Source organism: Alligator mississippiensis, chromosome 8, assembly GCF_030867095.1.
Source record: "Alligator mississippiensis isolate rAllMis1 chromosome 8, rAllMis1, whole genome shotgun sequence".
In the NCBI taxonomy this organism is placed as follows: Eukaryota; Metazoa; Chordata; order Crocodylia; family Alligatoridae; genus Alligator; species Alligator mississippiensis.
In genome coordinates, this window is record NC_081831.1 from 43,048,065 (window position 1) to 43,073,518 (window position 25,454).

At 44.4% G+C, this 25,454-nt stretch overlaps 1 protein-coding gene across 3 annotated transcripts in view; it reads left to right on the top strand.

Annotated features, from left to right (window-relative positions):
- The window catches only part of PCDH19 (protocadherin 19), a 111,061-nt gene that overhangs the window by 25,980 nt on the left and 59,627 nt on the right, over positions 1 to 25,454 (top strand). For all 3 annotated transcript variants that reach the window (XR_002090415.2, XM_006278630.4, XM_006278631.4), the window contains exon 3: positions 24,628 to 24,686. Coding sequence is in view for 2 of the 3 variants with exons in the window: in XM_006278630.4 (XP_006278692.1) it covers positions 24,628 to 24,686 (59 nt within the window). In the remaining variant the exon portion in view is untranslated. The remainder of the gene's footprint in view (positions 1 to 24,627; positions 24,687 to 25,454) is intronic.

The following is a 25,454-nucleotide window of genomic DNA, read 5'->3' on the forward strand; positions in this document are numbered from 1 at the left end:
TTTGAGTTAACAACAGTTGGGGTGCTTCTGATGAACTTTTCTTTTTTTCCCTGCTGTAGCATTATCTGGCACATGAAAGGATCAGTTGATCACAAAAGTAGCTAATATCAAGCACAGCTGTGGGATCTTTTCACATAGCATGCACCAAATGTATGAGTGATATATTGTTTAAAAAAGAATACAAACCATATGTAGGTCAATCTGCTGGCTTCCCCCAGTAGTGGTTGGGTTCAAAGCAGTAGTTTGTTGTCTGCCTTCTCTAAACAGGAGGGGACAGATCTGGGTGGGGTGATCTCTGAGGGTTGTTAACAATGCACCACTCACTAGTTTCATTATAATTTCATTTTTTTTTTTTTTTTAAACCCTTCCTCTGAAGCATTGTCCAGAGGCAGGATAATACATTCAGTAGAGCAATGATCTAACCTGATACTGAAATTCCTCTGTTCCTCTGACATTGGATAAAATGAATTTGGAAAAAATAAATGTGTTAAAAATGCATCCAGCATCATGTGTCCTTGTACATGCAGGACTAAAACAATCCCTGATCTAATTCTCCAGGATTAAGTGATGAGTTTGGCCCACAGTTTCTTGATATCCTTTGGTAGTTGTACTCTATACAGGACACATCCTTCAAAGCATGCTGCTCAGAAGCCTTAGCAGAGAATTGGGTCTCTCTGTAGTAAGGAAAAAGAAAATGTAATGGAATGTTGACAGCACACCTCAAAGCATCTCTGCCTTCCTACAGTGAAATAGAAACTTCACCCCCATTGTAGCACAGTTATCTCTGTTACTCCGTTGAGACCATCAGCATGAACTATTTGTCCACATTTTAAAGTCCATTAGCTCCCTGTACCATACATCAGAGTTGCAGCAATGCCATACAGTCAGCAGACAGCTAGAACAGAAGCAGAACTCAGGGAGAGTTAAAGAGTGAATGAGCAGCAATAAGGCATGGTGGAGGGGACAGCAAGACAATTACTTACAATTCCCACCTTTTCATGAGAAGAATTAAAGCCAAAGTGCTCCTTTTAATGCTGGGCCTTGGGCCAGACCAGTAGATGTCTGGGTGTTTCATCAGAAGTGAAGCTCTGAACTTCTTGGAGAAAAATACTTTGAAAAGCTGCATCTTTGGGTTGTCATTGGGGAGCTGTATGAAGCTAATGGGCTCAAGTCTGCAGTGAAGGCAGAAATTGATTGGTTTCAGTGTTCCATTTTCCATCTTTCCTTTCTTTAAGGTTAAGCAGCAATCAGAGGTGTGACTGGGTTGTGTAGAGTAGACTAACTCTAATTAGTTTTATCTGGGTACTGACTGAAGTGCAGTTGTGGCAGTTTGGAAGTAGGGATGTTAAAGGTTTAAGTGATATATGTTTATACTGGTAATGCATTACTGGTTAATGGTTAGTGTGGGGTAAAGTCTGGCAGGGAAGGGAAGCAGGGTGGTGCCTCAGGAACAGGAAGACAGGAGGGGTGAGGGGGAAGGGGGCTGGATTAGTACCCATAGCCTATGAGATTATGGAAGAAAACAGGTGGCAGTTTAGTGACATCAATTAAGTAATTAGCTGCTTGTTCATGCCCTCCCAACCCTGCAGTGGCTGGGAAAGCCCCTCCTGCTGCAGTTGCTTCACATGGGCTGTGTTGCCCCCTGCTCCCCATCCTCCTCTCCAGGCTCCAGGGAGCAGCTCCCAGCAGTAGCCATGTCTGAGCTGCTGTGTGATCAATTAACCATTTAATCAATAACTAGAGAAGTTAAATGGATAGTTTTTAAAACTATATTTACATGCCTACTCAGAACTTTGCATGGGCTAACTGCCCCAGTCTTTACTCAAGGTCCCAGGCAGTGGTTTATGCTGCATGCAAGACCTGCAAGGGTTCACACTGCTTTCCAGTTCCTTCCTGCCCCCCCCCCCCCACTTTACCTCCAGTCACTCACCTGTCACACCTTTGATGTTCCTTGTTGATGGGGGAGGGGTTCTTGAAGAGCAATAGGTACTCACCTCACCGGGTAGGTGGCTCTGTCCAGCCTGATCAGCTACACTTGGAGGCCTTTGCACCTTCTTGTGATACTTCCTACTTACAGGAATACACCCAAAGGCTTCTAAGGCACTTTTCAGGGTCTTGGTTGTCACAGCCTCAGTCCTTTTTTTTTTTTTTTTTCCTCTTTTCTCTTCTCTGACTGCTTACTTTGCCTGGGCCTATGGGTCAAGACCTTAGTCACTAGGGTTTAGCCTTGCTCTGATGGCATCTCCCCTTTTCTGGGAGGGTTGAAACCCTTGGTGCTTGCTGCAAGGGGAATGCACTAAAGCACACCTGTCTGTGACCCCTATAGCCACAATCCAGTCCTCCGGTATTTAAAACACATAATAAACACCAGCACAATGGCTGTGAAACAAAATCCTTCCAACCCAGGGTTAATGTTTCCCTGTAAGCTATGAGTTCTAAATCACCTCTCTGGGACTGCTTGGGTATTTGTCTCCTGTAGCAGCCTTATGCAGGCGTGCTTTTCCCTTCAGGACCAGACTGCCTTTTTCAGCTCAAGGATGGGGCCTATATTCCTAAACTCAGCCACCTGATTGATCCTTTTTGGCCCCCCTCTTTCCCCAGGGCCAAGGTCCCCAATTGCCTCAGGTGCCTGATCCCTGGTCCTTTACCTACGCAAGTTCTCCTGGTAATGGGCAGGGATTCTCTGTTACACTGAGCAGAGCAAGTGCTTTACTCAGTCACCCAGCTAGCTGGGTATGTCCACATGAGCTGCAGTGCACCTTGCTGGCAATGTAGATTGGTTCTTACTTTTGGACTTGAAGGTTTCCTTAGTTTCCCTTTTCTAATGTGCATTTTATCCTCTGAAGTACATTGCTCTGAATGTTGAGGCCCTTACTCCTATCAAAGGGAGGAAAGAGAATGTCACATGGTGGAAAATGCTGCCTGTCCACTTGTCATCCCCTCTTACACAGTCTGCAGGTAGACCACAGCCAGCATCTCTGTGCTGCTTTACACTCAGCAGTGTAACTAGGGGTGGGTGACCAGGGCACCAACCCCAGGTGCCCATTTAGAGGAGGCACAAGAATGGCAGCAACTAGCCCAGCTGGCTGTCACTCAGGATGCAAACCTGGTTGTTACACTTCTGTTTATGTTGACCAGCATGATTGGGCTTCATTCCAGCTTGCAATAACATTCCTATCTTTCAGCCTGGATCTTCCACAGTTTAACAGTATTTCCATTCACCTTTTCATTTTAGCATTGCCGTGTCAACCTCCACACATTGGCATAACAGGGAGAAAGTTACAACACCTTTCAGTCTTCATGTACTGTCTTTTTTATGACTGCAAGGGATTTGTGTTTTGGAGGGCTGCATGAACAATTTTATTCATGCAGCAAAAATGGAGGAAGCTGTTTTTTGATAAATAATTTTATTGTGAGCAAAATACCCTTGAGACTTAGAGTGGTAGCTGGCAGATGATAGTTTGATTGCAATTCTTTCCTAGCAATTATAGATAAACAGTTTAAATGATAACAAGACAAATATACAGGGCACTGTTTCACAGGGTTTTATTATCTTTCATTGTTGTGGAATTTTAATGGAAGACAGTTTGAGCCCACCGGAGCCAGCGCCAATGTGTACACATGCGCAACTCTCTCAATTGCATGTGCAGAAGATGGGTTCTGAATCCTGCTGACTATTTGTGGGAATAAATATGCAGGTGGTCCATGTTCGTGTCAGTATTCAGACTTTCAGTGTCTAGTTTTAACTTTACAGTGGGGCAAGATTATTATTATTTTTTTTTACAGTGAAAAATCTAGAAGGGATGCACGGGGTACAAATAAAGTGTTTTGATAAAGGATATTTACTCCTTACCCTGGCCAGTATTAATAAGCATACTGGGCTTGGAGGGATTGAATCCATTCCAAAACTTTTGCCTCTTTTATGTAGATACTGTCCTATAGCCCGGGAACTGTTTTTCCAGGCCTGTTCCAGAATGTTCTTTTCATAATTACTCCCTGTGCCAGGGGTGGGCAAAATACGGCCTGCGGGCTGGATCTGGCCTGTAAGGCCATTCTATCGAGCCCACAGGGCCCCTAAAAAGTTTAGAAAATTAATACCTGCTTTTGGTTCCTGTCAAAAATGACGGGAACCAAGGGCAGTATGATGCAGGGGAAGCCTGGTGGGCTTCCACAACAGCTGGGGCTTCTGGCCTGGGACCAGGGTGGCTGCCCCGTGCCAGAACTGCAGGTAAGGGGGAAGGACAGGGGAGGACCCCAGGCAGGGAAGGAGCCCAGGGAAAATTGGCCTGGGGAAAAGTTGAGCACGGGGGGAGGGAAAAGAGGCTCCTCACTTGCCCCACGGCTGGTGTCCCACATTGCAGCTGCTCACAGCCTGCATGGGGCTGCCTGTTCCTGATCTGGACAGACCCGTGGGCTGCGAGTGGCTGCAGCAGGGAGTGCCGGCCACAGGGTAGGGGAGGGGCTGCTTTTCCCCATGCTTAGCTTTTCCCCAGGCTCCTTCCTGGCATGGAGGAGAGTGGCTCCGCCAGCACCCCGTGGCTGGCGCCCTGCACTGCAGCCACTCGCAGCCCACACGGGGCTGTCCGGAGCAGGAACAGGTAGCCCCACATGGGCTGCAAGTGGCTGCAGTTTGGGGTGCTGGCCACAAGACAGGGGAGGGGCCTCTTTCTTCTGCACCAAGAAGGAGCCTAGAGAAAAGCTGAGCGCGGGGAAAAGTGGCCCTTCACCTGCCCTGTGCCCAGTGCCCCATGCTGCAGCCACTTGCAGCCCATGCGGGGCTGTCTGGAGCAGGTACAGGTAGCCCCACGTGGGCTGCGAGCGGCTGCAGTGCTGGGCACGGGGTGGGCAAGGGGCCGCTTTCCCCTGCCCCGCCCCCAGCACCACCTGGTAACCCAGCCCCGCTGCCAGCCTGGGCCCCTTGTGAAGATTTTGTTTGTCCGTGTTTTCTCATTGACAAATATTCAGGACTAATGCTCCTTCTGTGTATTGAGAAAATACTCTTAATTATCCAAAGTTTAAAAAGGCAGCTAGACATCATGATCTCCATTGTACAGTTGAGGCACAGAGAGGTTGAGTGACTTCCAATGATGAAAGCAAGTGAGCTGCATGACTAATTATATAGAACCTGTGCCTCTTCAGTGTTGGTATTTGCTCGCTTTTCCTGCTGCTTAACAAAGCCTGTTTCCCTCCCCCCATCCTCTCTCTTTGCCCCTGAACTGACTTCCTGTCACAGAAGGAAGCGATGCTCTATATGCAGACAGTTTGAGGTGAGGTGCCCTTATATAATTTCCCTTTGATTTAATAGAAAGGCAGTATCATGTCTTCACAACCTTATTTCCAACACAATTGCAATACTTTTGGCATTTTTTGCCATGAGAAATCAGAGATTCCCTCTTCCCCTCCCAAAAATATATCATGTCTGACCCGGAGCTCCAGGGAATGAATGACAATGAGTTTTATTTAACTCCTGAGAGAGGACCGTTTAGAGAAAAGAGAATCTATTACATTAGTTTTCATTCATAATGGAAGGAGACAGGGAAAGGGCAGTTCTTAAAGGTTTTTAAAATGTCTCTGAGTCATGCCCCATTACTCTAAACTGTCTGATTAAATCCAGATTGTTTCAGGGCCAACAACCCTGTAGTACTTAGAAGGGTGTAAAAGGGCATGCTAGAGGCTACACTGCTATACATAGTGCACTTCAGAAATTCCTAGGCATTTGTGATGGAAAAGGCCTGTTATTAGATTGTACTGGCTGTTGGCCCCAGAGGCCAAATCAAGACTTTTCCTTGAAATGTATTTTCACTTGGGTTAAATTTGCTCCATGTGTCATCTTTTCCACAACACAAGCCCTACAGGAGGGTATGTGCAGGAGGAGTGACCATACAACAGGGCCTGCACACATCACTGTGCACAGAGAGGCAGATTCTACCTCAGCTCTGAATGGGCCAGGAACACTGGATATTGGTGGAGAAGGAACTACTAGATTTTAAATGTAGGTTGTTCCAGTGTCTGTAGACCCATGCACATGGTGGAAAAGGGCAGTGACTGCTACTAAAGCCTGGGATAGTGGCTATGCTTCAGACCCAGGAGAGCTGCCCCAAGGTTGGACAATGTGGGTTTCTTTTTCCACCTTCCCTGCATGAAGCTTAGTTATTCCAGCTTTGTGGGAGCCTCCTGAACTTTATCCATTTTCATGAGTTCTGTTAAAATGATCCAGAGTATCATGGGATGCTTGCAAGCATTTCGGGACAGGGATCAGGGGATCCATCCAGGGTTATCTTGGTTAGAATCTGAACTGTCCGCTAGATACTGTAGGCAGACAAACCATAGCACTAGTCCCTAGGCAGCAGATGGGAGCTGGAAGAGAGAAGGGAAGTCAAAGGATTTGATAGACAGTAGCAGTGGCATCACTAGCAAGTTCAGAGAGAGGTTTCTGTGGCTTTAATGTAAGTGTAGTGTTTAAGCAGGGTGTGTATTGGGAAGAAGAGAACAGAGAGACACAGGAGTGGGAGAGAGAGAGTGCGGGGAGATGGAGTCAGAAAGATGGGACAGAAAAAATGCAGGGAACTGACATCTTTCAAATGCAGTCTGAGAGATTTATGGCACTCAGGCTTTGAGGCTTCTCTGCCCCAGCTGCTGGGAGGCAAGTGTCTTTGCTCATTCTTCCTGAACCTGTTCCTGGAAGGAAATTGCCTGGGTTGTGCTCACCAGCTGGGTACTTTTGCTTTTCAGAAAGACTTTGATTGCCCCCTCTCTGCCCTGTGTCCTCCTGTTCCACCAGCCCTCACTCCAATCCTTCCCACTGTGCAGGGGAGAGCAGTAACTTCCATCTCATTAGTGATGTGTTGAAATACACTCCCTTTTGGGTGACACATGAATCTGATGTCCTGACAGTTGCCATCGTTAAAGGTCCCCTATCCCTCTGGATGGGCATTGATTGGCCTCACTTCCCTGAACTCCCTTAAACCAACAGGAGCTGCTTAACTCGCTCTGATCAAGGTATGTAACCTCAGCTTCATGTAATTTAGCACATGCCATGCCTTTTATATGGGCATTAAATATTGGGGTCCTGTCTGTTCTGAAGGGGTGTTAAGGGATTTAAAGTACAATCTGTAGACTAAATAATTTAACTTTAGATTTAGTTTCTTCTTACCCACTGCTTTGTGCTAGTGGTTGATCCCACACCCCTTAGGTGACGCTGCTTCTCAGCTGTAATGTACAAACAGGACGAAGCTTGAGGTCATTGCCAAGGAGAACCAGACCCTACAGGTGCAGTGTGATTTTACTATGAATGGCCAGGGATTTGGTAGCCTCTGTCCCAATATGCAGGGTGTTAGAGCATAGGGCTGATGGTGCATGGAAGTATAGATAATATGGTCATTCTCCCCAGGAAGACTAATACATTGGCTGTATTAGAGTATCTCTTCTGTTGTTAAGTGGCTTATGGGGAGACATGGGGAAAGGAATACTTCAGTCCTCACAAGATATCTTCAGCACACAGCCCTGCTGTTCTCATTGCATGTTGGAGTCAAACCTGCTGTTTGTAAAACTTGCTAGGAAGAAAGATGTTGCAGGTATAAGCTACTGTACATATAAAGCCTTGTCTTCCCCCCCCCCCCCCCAGTGGCTTTTTGGCTTTGGCTGTGGTGAATAGGATAGCCCTGCTGCCCTTGTTATAGTTCCAGCGTATGTCCTCAGGCTTCCTCTCTTAACAAAATGCCCTCTTTAGGTTCGGTGTTCTTTGCTTCCCTTTCTGTTTTGTAGTGTTGGTGCAGAATGTCTGCCCCATTTCCAGCCTGAGTGTCTGCATTGAAAATGCTTGCTGAAGTGATCCTTGTGTACAACAGCTTGTAAAGAGCTTTTGGATTATAGGTACCTTATGAATGTAAGGTAGTTTTCTTATTACTACATTTGTGCACTTCATAATGACGCTGCAGATTTCTGATATGCCAACAAATTCAAACTGGTGATATTATTAGCCACTTTCAGGCATGTAATTATGGCTTCATTGTGCAATGCTGCTCTTAGGACTGAATCTAGGTTTCTAATCCAATCCCTCTTAAAAACAAGTCACAATAGCTGCTTTTCTTCTGTTCTCATCCATTTTCAGATACAAAATGAGGAAGCTCCTATATTTATTTGGGGAAGGAACAGGAATTCAGGATAGATTAGTTAGCATGCCAGTGCCTTAATATATTGTTTTGATACATTTTTTCCTTCTAGAGAACTGAGTAATGCTAAGAGAGATACTCCATCAGTGGTTTTGCTGCATTGATTTTTATTTTATCAAGAGAAAATGGAGGCTGGAGTCAGTTCCTTCAGTGTTTAATAATTTCCAACAGAACCAAATGCCCTTTATTTAAGCTGCAGTAATAATTAGAGGGTTGCCAATGTTAAGCAACCATGGAGTCTGGCTCTGAGGAATGTTCATTGTGCTTCATTAAATTTGGAATTAGTACTTAAAAGGTCAGAAATAAATATTCTGTTTATATTTCTGGGACAGTAAATCTAAGTGGATGCTGTGTTTGCACATCCTTGTCTCTGCTTGTTCCTGCTGAACTGAGGCACCATTCCATTTGGTTTAGCAGCAATCAGAATGTCTGCAGGAAAAAAAAGCATGGTTTCATTGATCAAGAGCAGGAAAATGATGTGCTGTATTACGTCTAATTATAAACGATCAATATCAGGAGCTAAATGCACTTACTGTTTCAGAGACACTGTATTGCTAGTTTACAGTTTGCAATCTCATGTATGATAGGTTTTAGCAATAAGCTGGGATATAGGAAAATGGCTTCAAAGGGAGATACCGGAGGTCAGATCCTTTTAAACTTATTGAACTTATTCAAGTGACTGGGTTTTAAATGCTATTTAATAACAGTTGAGTTGGCTTTCATTTTTCTTTAGTCTTGTTTGGGGATGTTGACTCAAGCTGGGTGCAGATCCAGCTGAGTTTGACACTGATGGAGAGTTGTCCCCATCTGATTATAATTGCAGGAGGCTATGTGAAATCTCTTAGTAGTCTCCATCTGGTTCCTGGCACATAGGAGCATGCATCACAGAACCTACCATGACTGGCACTAATTGGCTCCCTCGGTGGCAGCCTCAGCAGAAGGGCCAAGGACTGAATGGGCCACTCCTGCTGAACTCCCCCCTCATCCCTCTGGTCGGAGTAGAGGCACTTTGGGAAGCTTGCATTGCTGCTGCCTGTTCTGTGGATAATTAGAGGTCTTCATTGTCCAAGGCTGTGAAACTAGCACTTTCCCCCAGCACTAAATTCACACAGACACTCCCCTTTGCTCTCCTTCAACCCCACCCAACACGTACAAAATGAGCACTAGGAAAGGTTTGGGAAGTTTGCTGATTTAAGGCAGTGTCCAACTGCTGAAAAGGCCTGTTCTTTAGAGTTGCTCTTTTTAGATACATGCCTGACTCTCCAGCAGTTTCTGAGCCAAACTACAATTCATTTATAATAAAGATTTACTGGGCTCTTGAATTGTGGTGTGGGCTTTGTTCATTGTACCATCTCTTATCATCATATGGTGACTCCTCAAACAAGGTCACAATCAGTTTTGTTTTCCTGAATGGAAGTTGTATCTGACTCCTATTTCTAATCTCTCTGTAGATGTTTTCAGGGATTTGCTCATCTGATACCCCTCAGAATTTGGAGGTGCTCTGTAAATCAGATTGCAATGTGCTGTAGACCTTGTGATTATGGATAGTGGGTATATCTGAGCAGAACTTGTTGCCAGGGCTGAATATGGATTTTAAGAAAGAAATGCACAATATTTGTCACACTGCATTAAATAATTATTCATTTATGTCTGGTCCCCTGCCTCTAGTTGTGGTCTTCATCTGGCCACAAGGCAAAGCAGCTCCCTTCACTGACCTGTTTTATACTTGTTCAGTTACATAATGTTATACCTGAGTGGGAAAAGCTCTTTTCTGACCTCTTTGGTGATCAGTTTACAGCCTAGAGCATGAGATTTGATTGCCCTTATCTTAGCTTGGAGAGCAACCAGTCATGTTGCTGGTCATAAAATCATTCATGTCTGTCATTGACTGACTGCGGATATGTGCCTGTTCAGTTATCAGTGTAATAATGAAAGACACTAATGGAGGGCCAACATCAATCTGAGGGGTGGGGAGGGACTTCTATTTAGAGTAGAAAATGTTATCTTTTCCCTGACTTCTGCTTGGACCCAGTCAGCTTGAAGTCACTCTGGTTTTACAGCGATAATAGACACATCATCAGTTTATAAGAAAAATAATTTGTTACTATGTCCCATTGAATAATTTTATCTACAAAGTATTTTGGAGTAAAGACCTAATAGTATAAAATATATTTACTCTTTAAGATCCCTTCCTTAAATACCCTGCGGCCAGATTGTGAATCCCTTCCTTAGAGTGGGAAGTGGTTACTCACACCAGTAGTTCCCTTGAAGTTAATGAATCAATGAGGTCATTTGTGTGGATAACTGTTCATTGGTGTTTGCAATCCTGCTCTTATTTTTTAAATTAGTTTTTGTGAATGTTGGGATTTCTTTGCAGTCTGAGGGGAATTGCCTGCTGTGCTTTGTACAGTCACTTCTGCTTCCCAAACACCTTGTGTAAAATGTGTGAGAATATAATCTCCAAAGCCAGCACATGTACTTGTGCAGGAAATTATGACATACAGGGACATATTCTTATTCCTTCAAAGTACTAAGTTCCTAGTGTAGTATTTCTGCATAATGCAGACTTGAAGCAAATCAAAGATTAGTTCAAAGACAAATACTTTCCATGAGGTCAGGAGAAAACCTGTGATCCAAACCTCTTGGGAGTCTAACCACGTAAATGGCCCTGGAGAAACTGCAGGGCTGCCTTCAAAACAGTGCACAAAGGGAGATGTCTTCAAAATGATATGCTGGGTTTCAGCTAGGGGACTGCCATATATTCTCAGAGAATTGAAAATGACTAGCCATCTTTAGTGTTTTAGAAGGAAGGCCTGAAGATAAATCAGTCATCTCCAACCCCTGCCATCTTCTCTGCTAGTAGCCTTTTCTCTCACTTTCTGTCTCTTTCCTGAGACATTCCTGACCTTATGCCACCGTCCCCTCAGACCAGGTCAGCATTTCCCCTTGTGGATGGGCCCCTGCAGGCAAGGTCATGATATGTATATCAAGTTGACCAGGCCTTTAAAGATCCATGGTAGGACTGAATGGGTGTATGTGTGTTGTGTCTTATTGTATTTTCCTTGTACTGTCCCTTTAAGGCCAAAGCCCTCATTTTGAGCACTGCAGGGTTCAGTTTGCTCAGGGGCAATCAGCATGATGATCTCACCCCATCCTCATCAATAAATTAAGCGACTGCGGCACTGATGCCTGCACAGTTGAATGGGTAAAAAATTGGCTGATGGGGCGCACCCAGAGAGTAGTGGTGGATGGGTTGTACTCAACCTGGCAAGATGTGAGCAGTGGGGTACCCCAGGGCTCGGTCCTCAGGCCTGCACTGTTTAACATCTTCATCCACAACTTGGATGAAGGGGTGGAAAGCACGCTGTCCAAATTTGCTGATGACACTAAGATGTGGGGTGAGGTGGACATACTTGAAGGATGAGAGGCTGCAACTAGATTTAGACAGACTACAAAAGTGGGCAGATGAGAACAGGATGAGGTTCAACGTAGACAAATGTGGGGTGCTGCACCTTGGGAGAAGGAATCCACAGCATACATACAGGCTGGGGAGTTCCCTTCTTGAAAGCACAGAGGTGGAAAGGGATGTTGGAGTTATTATTGTGACTCCAAGATGAACATGAGCTGCCAATGCCAGACCGCAGCCAGCAAGGCCAGCCATACCTTGTCATGCATCCAAAGGTGCATCTCAAGCCAGTTCAGAGAGGTGATACTCCCCTTCTATGCGACTTTGGTCAGGCCGCAGTTGGAGTACTGCATCCAGTACTGGGCTCTGCACTTCAAAAGGGATGTGGCCAGCCTGGAGAGGGTTCAGAGGAGGGCCACCTGCTTGGTGAGAGGGCAGCAGGACAGGCCCTATGAGGAGAGACTGAAGGACATGAACCTGTTCAGCCTCAGCAAGAGGAGGCTGAAGGGAGATGTAGTGGCTGCCTACAAGCTCATCAGGGGAGATCAACAGCAAATAGGCAGAGCCCTTTTCTCCCCAGCACCACCTGGGGTGACAAGGAACAATGGTAATAAGCTGATGGAGAACAGGTTTAGGTTGGAGATCAGAAGGCAATATTTTACAGTTTGGGTGGCCAAAATCTGGAACCAACTTCCCAGGGAGGTGGTCCTTGCCCCTACCTTGGGCAAATTCAAGAGGAGGTTGGATGATCACCTGTCTGGGGTCTTGTGAACCCAGCATTCTTTCCTGCCTGTAGCAGGGGGTCAGGCGAGATGATCTGTTCAGGTCCCTCCTGACCCTAGCTACTCTGAAACTATGAAACTATGAAATTTTTAAAATTAATTCAGTTCTGGTTAAAGGTGCTGGCCTGGCAGCTCTGGAGAGGGAGGTTGCTTCTCTAATTGGCTATAGAACAGCATACAGCATGGACAGGGACAATTGTAGGGTTCCATATTCTGTATTAGCCTTACTTTGAACTCTGAAGTACAGGGACCACCTCAAGAGGGGAGTTAGGTCTCCATGGTCTACTTGCTTATCCGCTGCTTTGCTGATGTTGCTAGACTAGATATTAGTTACCATGTTGTTTATTTTGCTGTTGCTGTTGCCTACTGGGGATTGTCTTAAACCCACAATTTATTTCCCATGAGATAACAAATAGCTCATTAAATGGTAATGATTTTAGCCATTGCTGGCTTAGCCTTGATTTACCCTAAATCATGTTCTGAAATTATCCATGTTTTACAAATATACCCCAGGTGCTTGATTTAACTTTTGTGTATTTCCTATTGCATGTAATATAGCTCACATCATAATAATTAAGTGTTGGCACGATTATCCTAATAGGTGGATGCCTTTCAGAATCTGCAGTTTCTTGATTGATTGTCCCATGGAGAACAAGGCTGAGGAGTAAATGAGAGTGAGAAAAGTGATATTACAAGCTTTGCTTTTCCCACCAGGGGCCATGTGTTTTTTTTATGAATGATTTGACATTTTTGTGGTCTCTGAATGTGCCCACTGTACTGATGTAAGGTCAGAATACCTGTTCTCATGATGAATGCATGCATTTCAATGTGAACTCTGAGTTAGGATTGAGGAACTGGTGCATAATTTGTGGGGGGGGGGGGGGGATATTTTTAAAACTAAACCAAGAGATCTATGCCTCAGCCCTGACTAAAGATCTAAGCTCTTTTCTAATAATAAAGAGTGACATGCGAATTTTATTAACAAGGCATGTAAAAAAGGCTCAGGGGTAATTCTCAAAAAGTGGTGCTAAACATGTCATTTTTATGTAGCTCATTTTGTGAAGGGTTTCTATATGCTTTGGCAGGAGGTTGCAGCAGGTTGCAATTATTTGTAGAAAGACAGAAATGTTTCCACCCCGGGGGTGAGAAGAAGAACAAAAAGGGTGGATGATATATATTTCTTGTTCTTATTCTGAGCAGTTTTAAATAAGGATGGACACATGTCAATAAAATCAGGGTAAAGATGGCCCCAGATCTGAACATCTTCCATCTTTGAACTTCAAATCTTATGCTGTTGATCCTTATCTTAATAATGAGACGCACCCTAGATCCACATTCTTGCAAGCTCTGGGGGTGTTCACAGTCCACATACAATCACTGTGGCTTTCCCTGTCCCTACTTTAGAGGTTCTGTTTGGGGGAAACATCCAGGCCATCTTTTATTCAAATTCTCTAAAAAAAACTGGACGTCAATTCTTGTAAACTTACTGTCACTTCCTGTTTCTACCTGGGCTACCCTTGCACTGTTACTGCCCAGTCTCATGTGTTTTGGCACTTAAGTGATGACAAATGGAAGAGACAGTAGAAGCAAGAAAACAAAAGAGGGAAGAAGTGAAAATTTTGAATCTCAAATCAGTTGGTACAAGTTTTGGGTAAAGATTCACAGAGGAACTTTTGTTGTCTTAGAGCTTTTCTATCCACAGAGGTATTCAGGTTATTTTGCCTGTAGTTTATACTTGACCTTCTTCCAGTTTAATTTGCATGTGGAGGTAAACCCTTATTTTGTCCTGTCCATTTTCCTCCATTCCTAAATTATTGTACGGACAAATCCTGACACCTGCACAAGGCCTGAGCATGCTGACTTGGTGTGTAGGTTGAGTGACAAATTTCTCCCTCAGAGTGTGTTGATTACTGACACAGATAGCTATGTGACCCGTGGGCTTTAGTAGCAACTGTTTCCTCCATGAGCTGGCCATTATGACAGGGTGATCTTCCTTGTTGTGGCCCCGTCTGTATTTCCAGCTCATTTCTTCAGTTGCTCCTTGAGGTGTTCCAAAGATGTGTCCTCCATGGAGGAGCAGGGAATTCCAGTGTACGGATTGTTCCCAGCTAGATTCACATAGAAGGATGTCCATATGGATGTTGTTGCTGGGCCAGGGCCAACTTAAAATCAACAGGAGATGCACTGAAGAGGCTTTAGAGAGTGTGGCTTGTCATATTGAATGAAATAGTTTGAATGTTTGTAATAGTTGCCCATTAGCCAGCTTAGGAAGAAGACAAGATTTATCTTCTTATCTAGGCCATTGTTTTGGTCTACGTGTGCAAGGTCCTGACTTTGCTCAAAGTCTTAACTCTTGAATTTTATCTTTAGAGGCCTTTAACAAAGTTAACCTAAAAATGACCCTTAAGCAAACATCCCACATTCCGAGAAATCAAACCTAGGCCCTTTGAAAAGATTGGAAATAAAAGTCAATTCAGTGATATGGAAGTTCCTCAAAGTAGTTAAAATGATCAACAAAAGAAACTGATTACCAAGCAAAAGAATCTGTTAAGTAAGATCTGAGCCCAAATTTGGGAGTAGTGACAGGTTTGGGTAGGAGGGGCCCAAGACAGCAACTCACTCAATAAAAACTGTAACCTACTGTCCCAATTTGGAGGTAACTTCACTTGCAGAACAACGAAGGAAGAATCGCAAGTGTAGGCCGGATCAGACTGATCACCTGAACCACCCTCTCCGTGAACACGAATCTCTTAGTTCGTGCTGAAGCCGCAGAGCACCCGTAAGGGACTGAAGGAAGGGGACTTAGTCCTATCAGTATTGAGGCCAGCCCATTGAATCGTATTGCTGAGGCGAGCCCATTGAACCGTACTACTGAGGCCAACCCATTAAATTGTACTACTGAGGAATGAAACCATATTTAGGTGTTTGGCTTCTCGGAATTCTAGGATTCTAAGTATATTATGAAAAATAATAGTATTGATTCAGATTTAACTTTGAGTTGTAATTGTTTGGGAAGGAAGTGCATTTGGAGCATTGTTTCTGATATATGTAGTTATTGTGTTCTTAATGTTTGTGGTATTTCTTAAAGCTAAGCAGTGTTATATGCGTAGCAAAGAATTTTAAAATAAAATTGTGTTGTATGAATTAAGTGTGTAATCATTGTGAAATTGTACAATCAACTAACTACTCCCCCAGCCAGTGCATCAAACGAATCAGTAAATTGTGTGGGATTTTCTCTATTCCATAACCCACTAGAGACATGGCTAAGGGCATGGACAAAGGTACAAATTACAGCAAGTTAAGAAGAATTCTCTGTTGCCTTGCTCCTCATGTAGCCATTCTTATCTGTGACAAGGAGCGTGAACATGTTGACAAATCAGAAAAGTGATATTTTGCACCTCCTTTGCACTCCTGTCCGCTGGTGTAAATAACTGTAGAATTTGCTGGGCAGTGGAGAATGAGTCTGTGGAAATATGAGGGGCCAAGGAATGCTTCTGAAGGGTGACGTGAGTTCTAGAAAAGGATTTGATTTGTTTTTCTTTTGTTTTGTTTTCATTTTAGTTTTCCTAGAAATTGTAGGTTCTGGGAAGAGAGTTTGAGCTTGATCCAAAGCCCTTTGAAATCAATGAAAGTCTGTCACTGACTTTGCTGGTTTTGGAACAGAGCCTTGGAGATGTTGAAGGTGGAAGGGCCAGGGAGGCAGTTCCAGGCATTGGACGTTCGCTAGGATGTTGTATGCTTTCTGGGGCACTTATGCTGGGTCAGGTTTTGAGTGCACTTGATAGACTAACCTTGTATGAACAGAAAAAATAACCCTGAAATGATGTATTTGTTTATAATATTGTATTGCAGACACAAAACCAGCAATGGCAGGCCCTGAAATGAAATACAGCAACTTAAGTTTTACAAACATTTGGTCAGATGCCTTATAGGGTAAGCTTAGCCATGACTGTAAACTCTTTGGGGCAGGGATTGCATTCTGCTCTGTATGGAGCCTGGTGTAAGTGGGCCATGATACCTGTCATAGGAATAACACTGTAACAATCTTGGACTACTGACCTTTTCACAACCTCCTCTGTGCTTTCATTGTATTTTTACAGTAAGCTACCTTTGTATTCTTTTGTTTTCAAGTGTGGGTGAGGACCTGTAAGTACTTTTTAGGTCAGTATCTTGTGGCTAATAGGTCATGTGGTAATAGAAAACTCACCCCTCCAGTGTCTAACTCAAGAAAAACTTTATTGATGTTTATGCTTTTTTTTATTTAATGAAAGTGATTGTTCTGAACAGAAAGCAACAACAAGTTGCTTGGGAAAAATAATATGTTTGGAACTTCCCTGCTGATTGCTGGATTCTGAGCATTTCTGTTGATATATTTATGTTTGTGTTGCTAAGACTGCAGTTCAAAGCATTTTTAAAATTAAACATTGGTAAGCTGAATGCAGGGCTGGGGCTTTCTCTTTGATGGAATTGATATTACACTGTAACACAGACTCTGGGATTTGATTTCGACATACAGATATTTAAATATTTGGCATCCCCTCTAAAAGATGTACATGAAGTCCTTTGGAATGTTACTATGTGAATTTATGCCAAAAGAAATATTCAGTGTGTCCTGAAAACTTGACTTCATTATTTATTCTTAGGAGACCAAGCCAGGATCTCATAGTGAGAAGTGCTGAGCATCCTTCATGATTGTTGAAATCAATTGGAGATGAGTTCTCTGCACCACTCAGCAGATTCCCAGGGAGATCTGAGATTCTGAAAGCTGGTGAGGGAGAATGGGCAGGAAGGTTGCATGAGAAGGGCTTGAGCCTGTTCTTATTGGTTTCAGTGGGAGTAGTTCTGATCACAAAGAATAACTGTTATTTCTTTTAGGTGCAAGAGAGAGAGGACACTTTTCTGCCCTCTCACACATTCTTACAAAACGGAACTACAGTTTTGATCAGAAAAAGGGCTACTTGCTTTTTTCTTTTGTTGACTTATTTCTTGAATTTCTGCTTTGTACTTGGTGGCTCATTAGTGAAGAATGTATTAGTGCTGACATTTAGGGAATATACCCCTTCTCAGTCATTTTGCTTCCATTTGGAGATGCTTGTTTTCTTGCAGGCTGAACCAGAAATAAGTTGAGTGGATGCTGATTAGATAATGTCAGCCATAAACCATAACTATGAAAAAAACCTCATTTCTTTTTTATTTTTCTGTTCTGATCCTGTAGCCTGCACTGAGATAACCCTGACAGATAATTTGACAGTCGAGGAGCAGTCTCACAAACTGCTAGGCTGCCTCAGAAACCTCATAGTGTGTACCAGTTTGGATTCTGATGCCAGCCCTTGCTGAAATGTGCAAACCATCAGTGAGTGGAGTCAGATTTCCTTTTTCCTAGGACAGTCCCAGCACTTTGTCGCTCCTTGCTTTTTCTGAGCACTGCATGAACAAAGCTACTTTCTGTGACAACATTTTGCTAAGAAACATTGCACTGGCAGAAACATTGGAGTTCTGGGAGAGGCTGGTGATCCCCAGGAAAGGATTGGCATTTGGGAATCAAAAGGAATTTACTTGTTCTCATTATGTCTAGCAGCATCAAGAAAGACTTGCATTCAGTAACATAAGGCTTGTTTTCCATAATAGCAGGAGACCAATACTTTAGCAAACAGTGCTGCCAAACTAAGGACAGATATTACCCGTAAACCGGTTTAAGTGATCAGAAATGGGTTTAAACCTGTAACAGAACAGATGTTCAGTGAATGTAAACCAGCTTGAAAATGGCTGAAACTGGTTTGAGATAAACCTGGTTGAATGTAGACTTGACTGATTTGGGTCAAACTGGTTTATGCAATGTTTGCCCTGACCCCTTGCTGGTTTAAGTTAAATCAGAGTCCCCCAGCATCCTAGCATGCTGTCTGGGCTGGGTGGGGCTCTCTGCTCTACAGAGCTTGGGACAGAAGCAGGGCTCTCTGCTCCTGGCTGGAGCTTGGCACAGAATTGCAGGCACAGCAGAGTCTGTTGGCTTTCCCATGTCCCCCTTTTTCCCCTCTTACCACTCACTACTTAAGCAGAGATCCCTTCCTTCTCTCTGCCACAGCACGGACCATAGCCAGTATGTGGTATGCTAGCTAATGCCGAGAGGTGTCTGTGTGTGTGTGTGTCTTTCCAATTTCACTGTGTAGCAGGACATTAAGGTACCTGCTACTGCGAGAGCCAGGAAGGCTCGTCAGGTGCCGGTCGCCGAGGCAACAAAAGGGGGCTAATGGGTTACACCTGCCTAGCCGGCTGAAAGAAGGGGCAGGGCCTGGCCTATATAAACCACAGGCAGGAGGCCAGGCGGCAGGTTCCCTACCAACAGCTAAGGATGAGGAAGCTCCTGGTCAGAAGAGAGAGAACCTGAATACCAGAGCAGCATTGGTCACCGTGGTAGGAGAGAAAACCCAGTAGGCCTGAGCCTAGTTATAGCTGGAGGCTTATGTTTGCATTGTAGCCCAGGGGTTTGTGTTTATGTTGTTGTTTGTGTGTGCTATTGTTACACCGGTGGTTTGGGTGAGGCTATAAGGGGATGGAGGAGGCCTCATAGGGGACTCACAGTAGAGTGAGGATCCCAGCCCCAGTGAGGGCACGGAGTTCGGTGGTACAGACCCCAGCTTCAAAGAAGAGCCCGGTGAGAAGGGCAGCCTCGCAGAGAAAAGAGCCCGGTGAGAAGGGCAGCCTCGCAGAGGGAAGAGCCTGGTGAGAAGGGTGGCGTATAGAGAAGGCCCGCAAGGCCGAGACACGCCGGACACCTGGAGCAGGAGAACTGTGGCCAAGTGGAGGAGAGGTAGCCTCCCTACAAAAACACTTATCAAAGCCGTGGCAGGAAAGAATAGGAGGATGCAAGTCCAAAGCTTGGCACAGTAGAGGAGGTGGCAAGGGCTAGCACGGCGACCCTGCCGTCCCTCCTGTTACACACTGGGATACGCAGACAGAACAGTGACCACTTAGGGCTTTTGGAGCTAATGAACAGGTCAGCCAGTAAGCTGTTTAAGAAGTTTGAAGTAATGTGGAGAGAGGCTGTTGTTTTGATAAAGACTGTTATCAGCCCTCCCCCCCTCCCACCCCTTCCCCCTGGCTTGCTCACCTGTCAGTTTGCTGCAGGCAGTATGAGGAAGCAGGGAGGGAGATTCAAAAAGCTCTGTATCATCAGCAGATGCACACACTGCACACCCCCCCACCTTGCCTCAGAGTGCTACCCTGGTCTGACAACACTCTTTCCCCTTGAGCAGCTAGTGGGGAAAAGCCTGGGATTGAGCAGGCAGACATCCCTAATGACAGAGTCCTGCTGGGGCCTGGCCACGCCCCCCCTCAGCTCAGCTCCTGCGGAAGGGAAGGGAGGTCTGCTCTAGTGTCCCCCGGCTTCTAGCCTGAGCCACTGCAGACATGTGCCTGAATTTTCTCAGTCCAGAGAGAATGTCTGTTGAGTTTCAAACCAGTTCAGCCTAGTCAGGTTAGATTAACCTTCAAAGATTGAATCAATTCAGGCTTAGTCACAGGGGTTGCTGGCTTGCAGAGGTTCAGTCCCATTAGTTGGGTTGAGTTGTTAACATGGTGTTTACTGTTTATGCCATGCTAATGCATGGGAGGGGGCGGGGGATAAGAGTTGGCAGAACTCTGAGAGCCATGACATCTACTTGTTTATCATTGCTCTGCCGGGGGTACATCGCAACTTCTCTTCTCCTGTTTTAGGAGGAAACCTCCATCTGCTATTCCTTTAGCTATCTGCACAAACAAACAGCAGCTCTGGACACAATCCCTGTTCCACCCACTCTTTCTCTTTCTCCATGTAAAAGTAGTTTAGGGAGGTGAGAGCTGAAGGCTGTAAATTGGGCATTACAGCTGAGTGGAAGAGGTGGGGAGCAGGCCATATGAAGAGCTCCAGACTTGTTTGAGCCATCCTGCATCAGACAGTGTAGGATGATTGAATGCAGTCCCATCATAACAGTGATTGCTTTAAAGCAGCCTCTGATTCTTCCTGTCCTCCATCGCTCAGCTGTTGTCAGAGCCTTTTTATAAACCACATCTTTCCTTATGCTACGCACATCCCTGATTCCATCCCCATCCCAAGTGTGTTTGTGGAGGCAAACGCAACAGAAATCTCTGTGGATGTGGTCTCCTCCCTCCTCCTGAGAAGCTTCAGGATTGATAGCGTCAGAGATCTAATGTGGATTGATGGGTAAACATAGTGTCAGAAATATTATGCAATGTAAATCTTTGGCTCAGTGCATTTTAAATATAAACGTGTGTGTTTCCTTTAGAGACACAGAGCACTTTTAACAATCAAAGTCATATTGCAGGAACAAGGATGCAAGAACTGCAGGGACTGGCAGTATGTGCAGTAAATCTCCTGTGTGACTATACAGCAGTAATTACAATGTGAAAGTAATAACTGAGCTGTGCTGAGCGTAAGGCCAACTCCCCCAGCTTTCACAGGATAGCATGTTTCTCACTGGGAGGCTCCTGTTTGTTAAATTAGATATTGTGCTGTATTTCAGAAAAGGTCACATTTAACCAATGCTGCTTCTGCTTTATTATCTTGGTATGACAGTGTAACCTCCACTGGCTCCCAATTGGATTTCACATTCAGCTTTGCTTTGGCTGCCCGATTTTGTGCTTCTTGCCTCTGTGATTGTGTTAATGACAGACTCTGTGCTCTTTTTATTTATTGAGACATTAAAAGATGTGCAGGTTTATTTTACCATGTTCATAATTGCAATAAAAATAGGAAAACATGAAGGAGAGAAAACACTGGAAGGGGATGGAGCTGCAGCTGAATAGGCTGAACTTCGGAAAAGTTGAAATCTTGTTATTATGAGACAGTATTTTTTGTCTTTTAGGTTGTTTTTTATTATTAAGATTGTATTATGTTGGTCCCTTCAGGCCTCAGGCAAGATGTGGGATTGTGTAAAGGAGCAGGGAAGGATGGGGCATGGCCTGGGGAAAGGGAGGAATAGCACTGCCATGTTAGAAGTCTCCTTCAGAAAACCTGCATAGCATAGTATGGTGTAGCATAGATCCAGCCTCTGTGCTGGGATATGCCTGTGTGACTCCCACAAGGATTGCACTGAGAGCAAATTTTGATCCTTAAGTGATCAGGGTATCCTACCTGTCTGCTGGTATTTGGTGCCCATATTTTCATGTGCTGATTGGGGGACTGGCAGAGCTCTCTTGGTAATGCCTAATGCTGTCTGGCTGCTTCCCCATATCATGGCTGCTAGGGGTGTGTGAAGCTTCAGTCACTGATTCGATTCGGAGGAGATTCGGCCCAACTCAGTGGCCAAATCTCCAAATCTGAATTGAATCGGGAGACTCATTAATCTCTTTGAATCGCATTGGAAGCCTCCAAATCAATTCAGAGAGATTCGACGATTCAGCCATAGACACAGTTTTATATGTTTTTTTCTACATACCTTCAAAGTACTTCTGATCCACTTCTGGGTCTGCCGCTGAGCATGTGGAGGAGCTGCCGTGGGACACTCCTTCTGCCCCACCATCTCAGTGTTCGTGAGCTGTACCTGGTACCTTGAGGTACATAGAAAAAATATATAAAGCTGTGTCTATGGCTGAATCTCTGATTCTCTGAATCAGAATTGACTCTTCAGATTCAGATTTGGCTGAATCAAATTGGGACAGTGATCCAAATCCGCGAATTGAATCACTGTTCCCTGAATTGGGCCAAATCCAATTTGAATACTGCCCAATTTGCACACCCCTAATGGCTGCTCTCCATTACTTTCTCTGCCATGTGGGTGGTATGTAGTGTACTGCTAGGTGGAGAGCATGGGGTGAAGCCAAAAGCTGGTCAAGGGGCACCTGTAGAATATTGCTGTCATGAGGGTGGTGCAAGGAGAGTGCATGACACCAGATCCTAGGTGCTACTAACAGTCTGTGACTTTCCTGATTAATGGAGGGAGAAGGACAGAGAAGGTAAAAGATACATGTATGGAAGAAGGAGACTCAAGTCTTTTCAATGTCTCAAGTGCAGGCAGAAGGCAGGGTAGATTTCCCTTTACAGCATCTGATGAAGTAAACCCTTTGCTAATGAAAGCTTATGCTGTGCATTTGATTTATTCAATCTGTACATGTGCAAATCTATCCTGCCTTCTGTCTGATTCCAGACTAACACAAGTAACTACCCTTCTCTCTCAAGTGAAGGACAGACTCTAGGATCAGCTGATACCTTGTTATTAACAGAAGCATTGACGCACGTAGAGATGCTAGCTAGAAGAGCCTCTTGTCTATCCCCCTGCTCTTAATGACAAACTGTTTCCCATTATGAATCTTCTGTCCAGTTCAGTTTTAAACAGCTCAAGCAATGCAGGTTCCTTCACTTTCCTTGGGAGGCTATTCCTCTTCCCGATAAGCTGTGAGAATAAGCCTTCTTCTCTACTTCCCCTTGTTTGTTCTGGTTATTCTGTACCTGCTGTTACCTGGAAAGAGTGGGATTTTTAATGCAAAGTGAAATGATGTTTTAAATATGGACCTTGTTAGTGGGTTTGGTTGCAAGCACCATGTTTTACACCCAATGATTTTCTCCCCTTCTTTTGCTTCCATTCCAATACCAGTCATTGCTTGCTTTTGTATTAGTAATAAAGCCAGATATCTCTGCTAACCGGTGTTTAATTAAATGATTTAAAACAAAGCAGAGTGCCCACTTTAAATTCTCCAGGAGGGGATTACCTTGCTGACATTTACATATCTATGCAATAAATATTTTAACATGTTAATTATACACTAATAAGAAAAATAACTTTTGAACTTTCAGTCAAATTGACACACAGAACTGGGTCCATCAGGGAATTAAAAGCAATTAGTTTTTGTAACAGAGCGTGGTCACATTGTTTCTTCTCTGCAAATTGTTCTGCGGTCACCAGCAAGCCTTATCCTGTCAAGTGCTTAGACATGCATCGGAAGTATTTCTCACCTTCAAATGGGGTAAATCCAGCCTTGTGTGTGCAAGTCCCAGGGAAGTTGATGGGAATATAGTTGGAGTAAGGCTACAGGGCTCCATCAGGGCAATTGGATCACTATAGAAAACCCATTCTCCTTACCTTGCACATTTCTTATAATGGTTATAGTGTTATAAAAACTCCTCACCTAGGGACAGACATTACACATAAACCGGTATAAACGATCTGAAACTGGTTCAAATCTGTAACACAGCAGAAATTCAGTGCACGTAAACCACTGTCAAAATGGCTGAAACTGGTTTAAGATAAGCCTGGATGGATGTAGGCTCAAAAATATCTGATTTAGAATAAATCGGTTAATTGAAATTCTGTCGCAGATCCCCTCCAGATTAAACTCAGTCTCCCAGTATCCTAGGATGCACTGCCCCTCCCTTGCAATGCCCCCCCATCGCAGGGTGGTCAGGCTAGCCTTGGCCCAAGCTGTCTGCTCCAGCTGAGCAGGGAGGTATGCTCTTGAGTCTTCAGGGTTCTGACTTGGGCCACTGCAGGCATGTGGCTGCATTTCCAGAATCAAAAGTGATTCTGCTATCTGTTCATTTGCCTATCGGTTGAATCTATGCAGCTTAGACTAACCTGCAAAGATTGAACTGATTCACCCTCGGGCTTTTTAACTGTCTATACTTAGCTCTCATGGACCTCCTCATGGTCCCCCCCTCTGTGTTCCTGTTTCATGGGTAAAAGAACTGAGGCATGGAAAGGATAATGTCAAAAATCTTCAGGAGTTCTGTGCACCTCTGGTGTAAAGTGCCCAGGTTGGTTTTGTGAGGGCAGGGTGCCGAGCAGGCCCACCTTCAAATGACTGCCATGGTAGTTGTGTGCTCAGCATCTCTGAAAATTAGGGGCCTTAATATGGCCACTTAAAAACTGAGGCATTTGACATTAGTTGCTGGTTTCTAAAAACTGAGCAATTAGTGATTTGCCCAAGGCTACATGACACTGGAATATGTAGTTACTGTTGAAGACTAGGAAACCCTCATGTAGGATAAGGCTTTGAGTAAGGACAAGGCTTGGTGGCCATTGCCCATTTGGATCTGCTACCAGGAATTGTTCACTAGAAGAGCCCCAGCCTATATATGTAGTTTAAACCCCCATTAGCTGCAGTGGGAGCCTTACCTGAGTAAGGATTTCTGGGCTGGGTGCAGACTGCCTTTGTTTTAGGTGCAGAATTTACTGTTCTCTTTGTCCTGAATACAATGCACCCTGCAAATGTGCCTGTTCCAGTTTTTAGATGAATCACACTTGTAACTATCTCCCTTTTCTTTTCCTCCTTTCAGACTGAAAACTACTCTTTTGATTCCAACTACGTTAACAGCAGAGCCCATTTAATAAAAAGGTACGTAGGTTTGCTGGAAAGTGCTTCATAACAAAATCCAAATTTAGTGTTCCTCCCCTTGTTGTTATATGCACCTTTTTTAAAATGCAAAATATTGCAGGAATAATCATTTGATTTTTTTTTACAGTATTTACTTCCTATTAAATCCTATTACTTTTGCTTTTTCTTTTTAATACAGGAAAGTCTTTTCTGTTCTGTTTGCCTCATTCACATTGGGAACTAGCAGTGATGTAAGCCAAAATGCTGTTACTCTGACAACTTTAAAATTCATAGAGTTTATTTTATTTGAATGAACAGGAATGAAATGATAGATCTGGATGGGGGAGTGCTTTTTGCCATGTGAGGCAGGGGAAAAACAAACGTGTTTAGGGCAGGTCATTTGGTTTGATACTTATTCCCTTTTTCAGTTTGAATATTAAAGGAAAACCAACATTTTGCTGGGTTTTTTTTTTTTTTTTTTAATCTTCCCATTGGTAAAACCAAATCATCAGCCTAGTTCAGGGGTAGGCAATGGTTTTTGGCTGGAGTGCCAAAAACCCCACAATGTCTACTTTGGAAGGTGCTGGAGTGCCAACATGCTGGAGCCTGGAGCAGCTGTTTGCAGCCTCTCGGCTGCAGCTGGCCCAAGGAGCCCGGTCTGCTTGCAGCAGGGCTTGCAGTCTCCCAGTCACCTGCTGGGAGCAATCTGGGCTTCGTGGCTGGCAGCAGCTGCTTAGGGCTCGGGCTGGCAGTGGTATGCGGAGCAAAATGGCCTTGCGTGCCATGCTC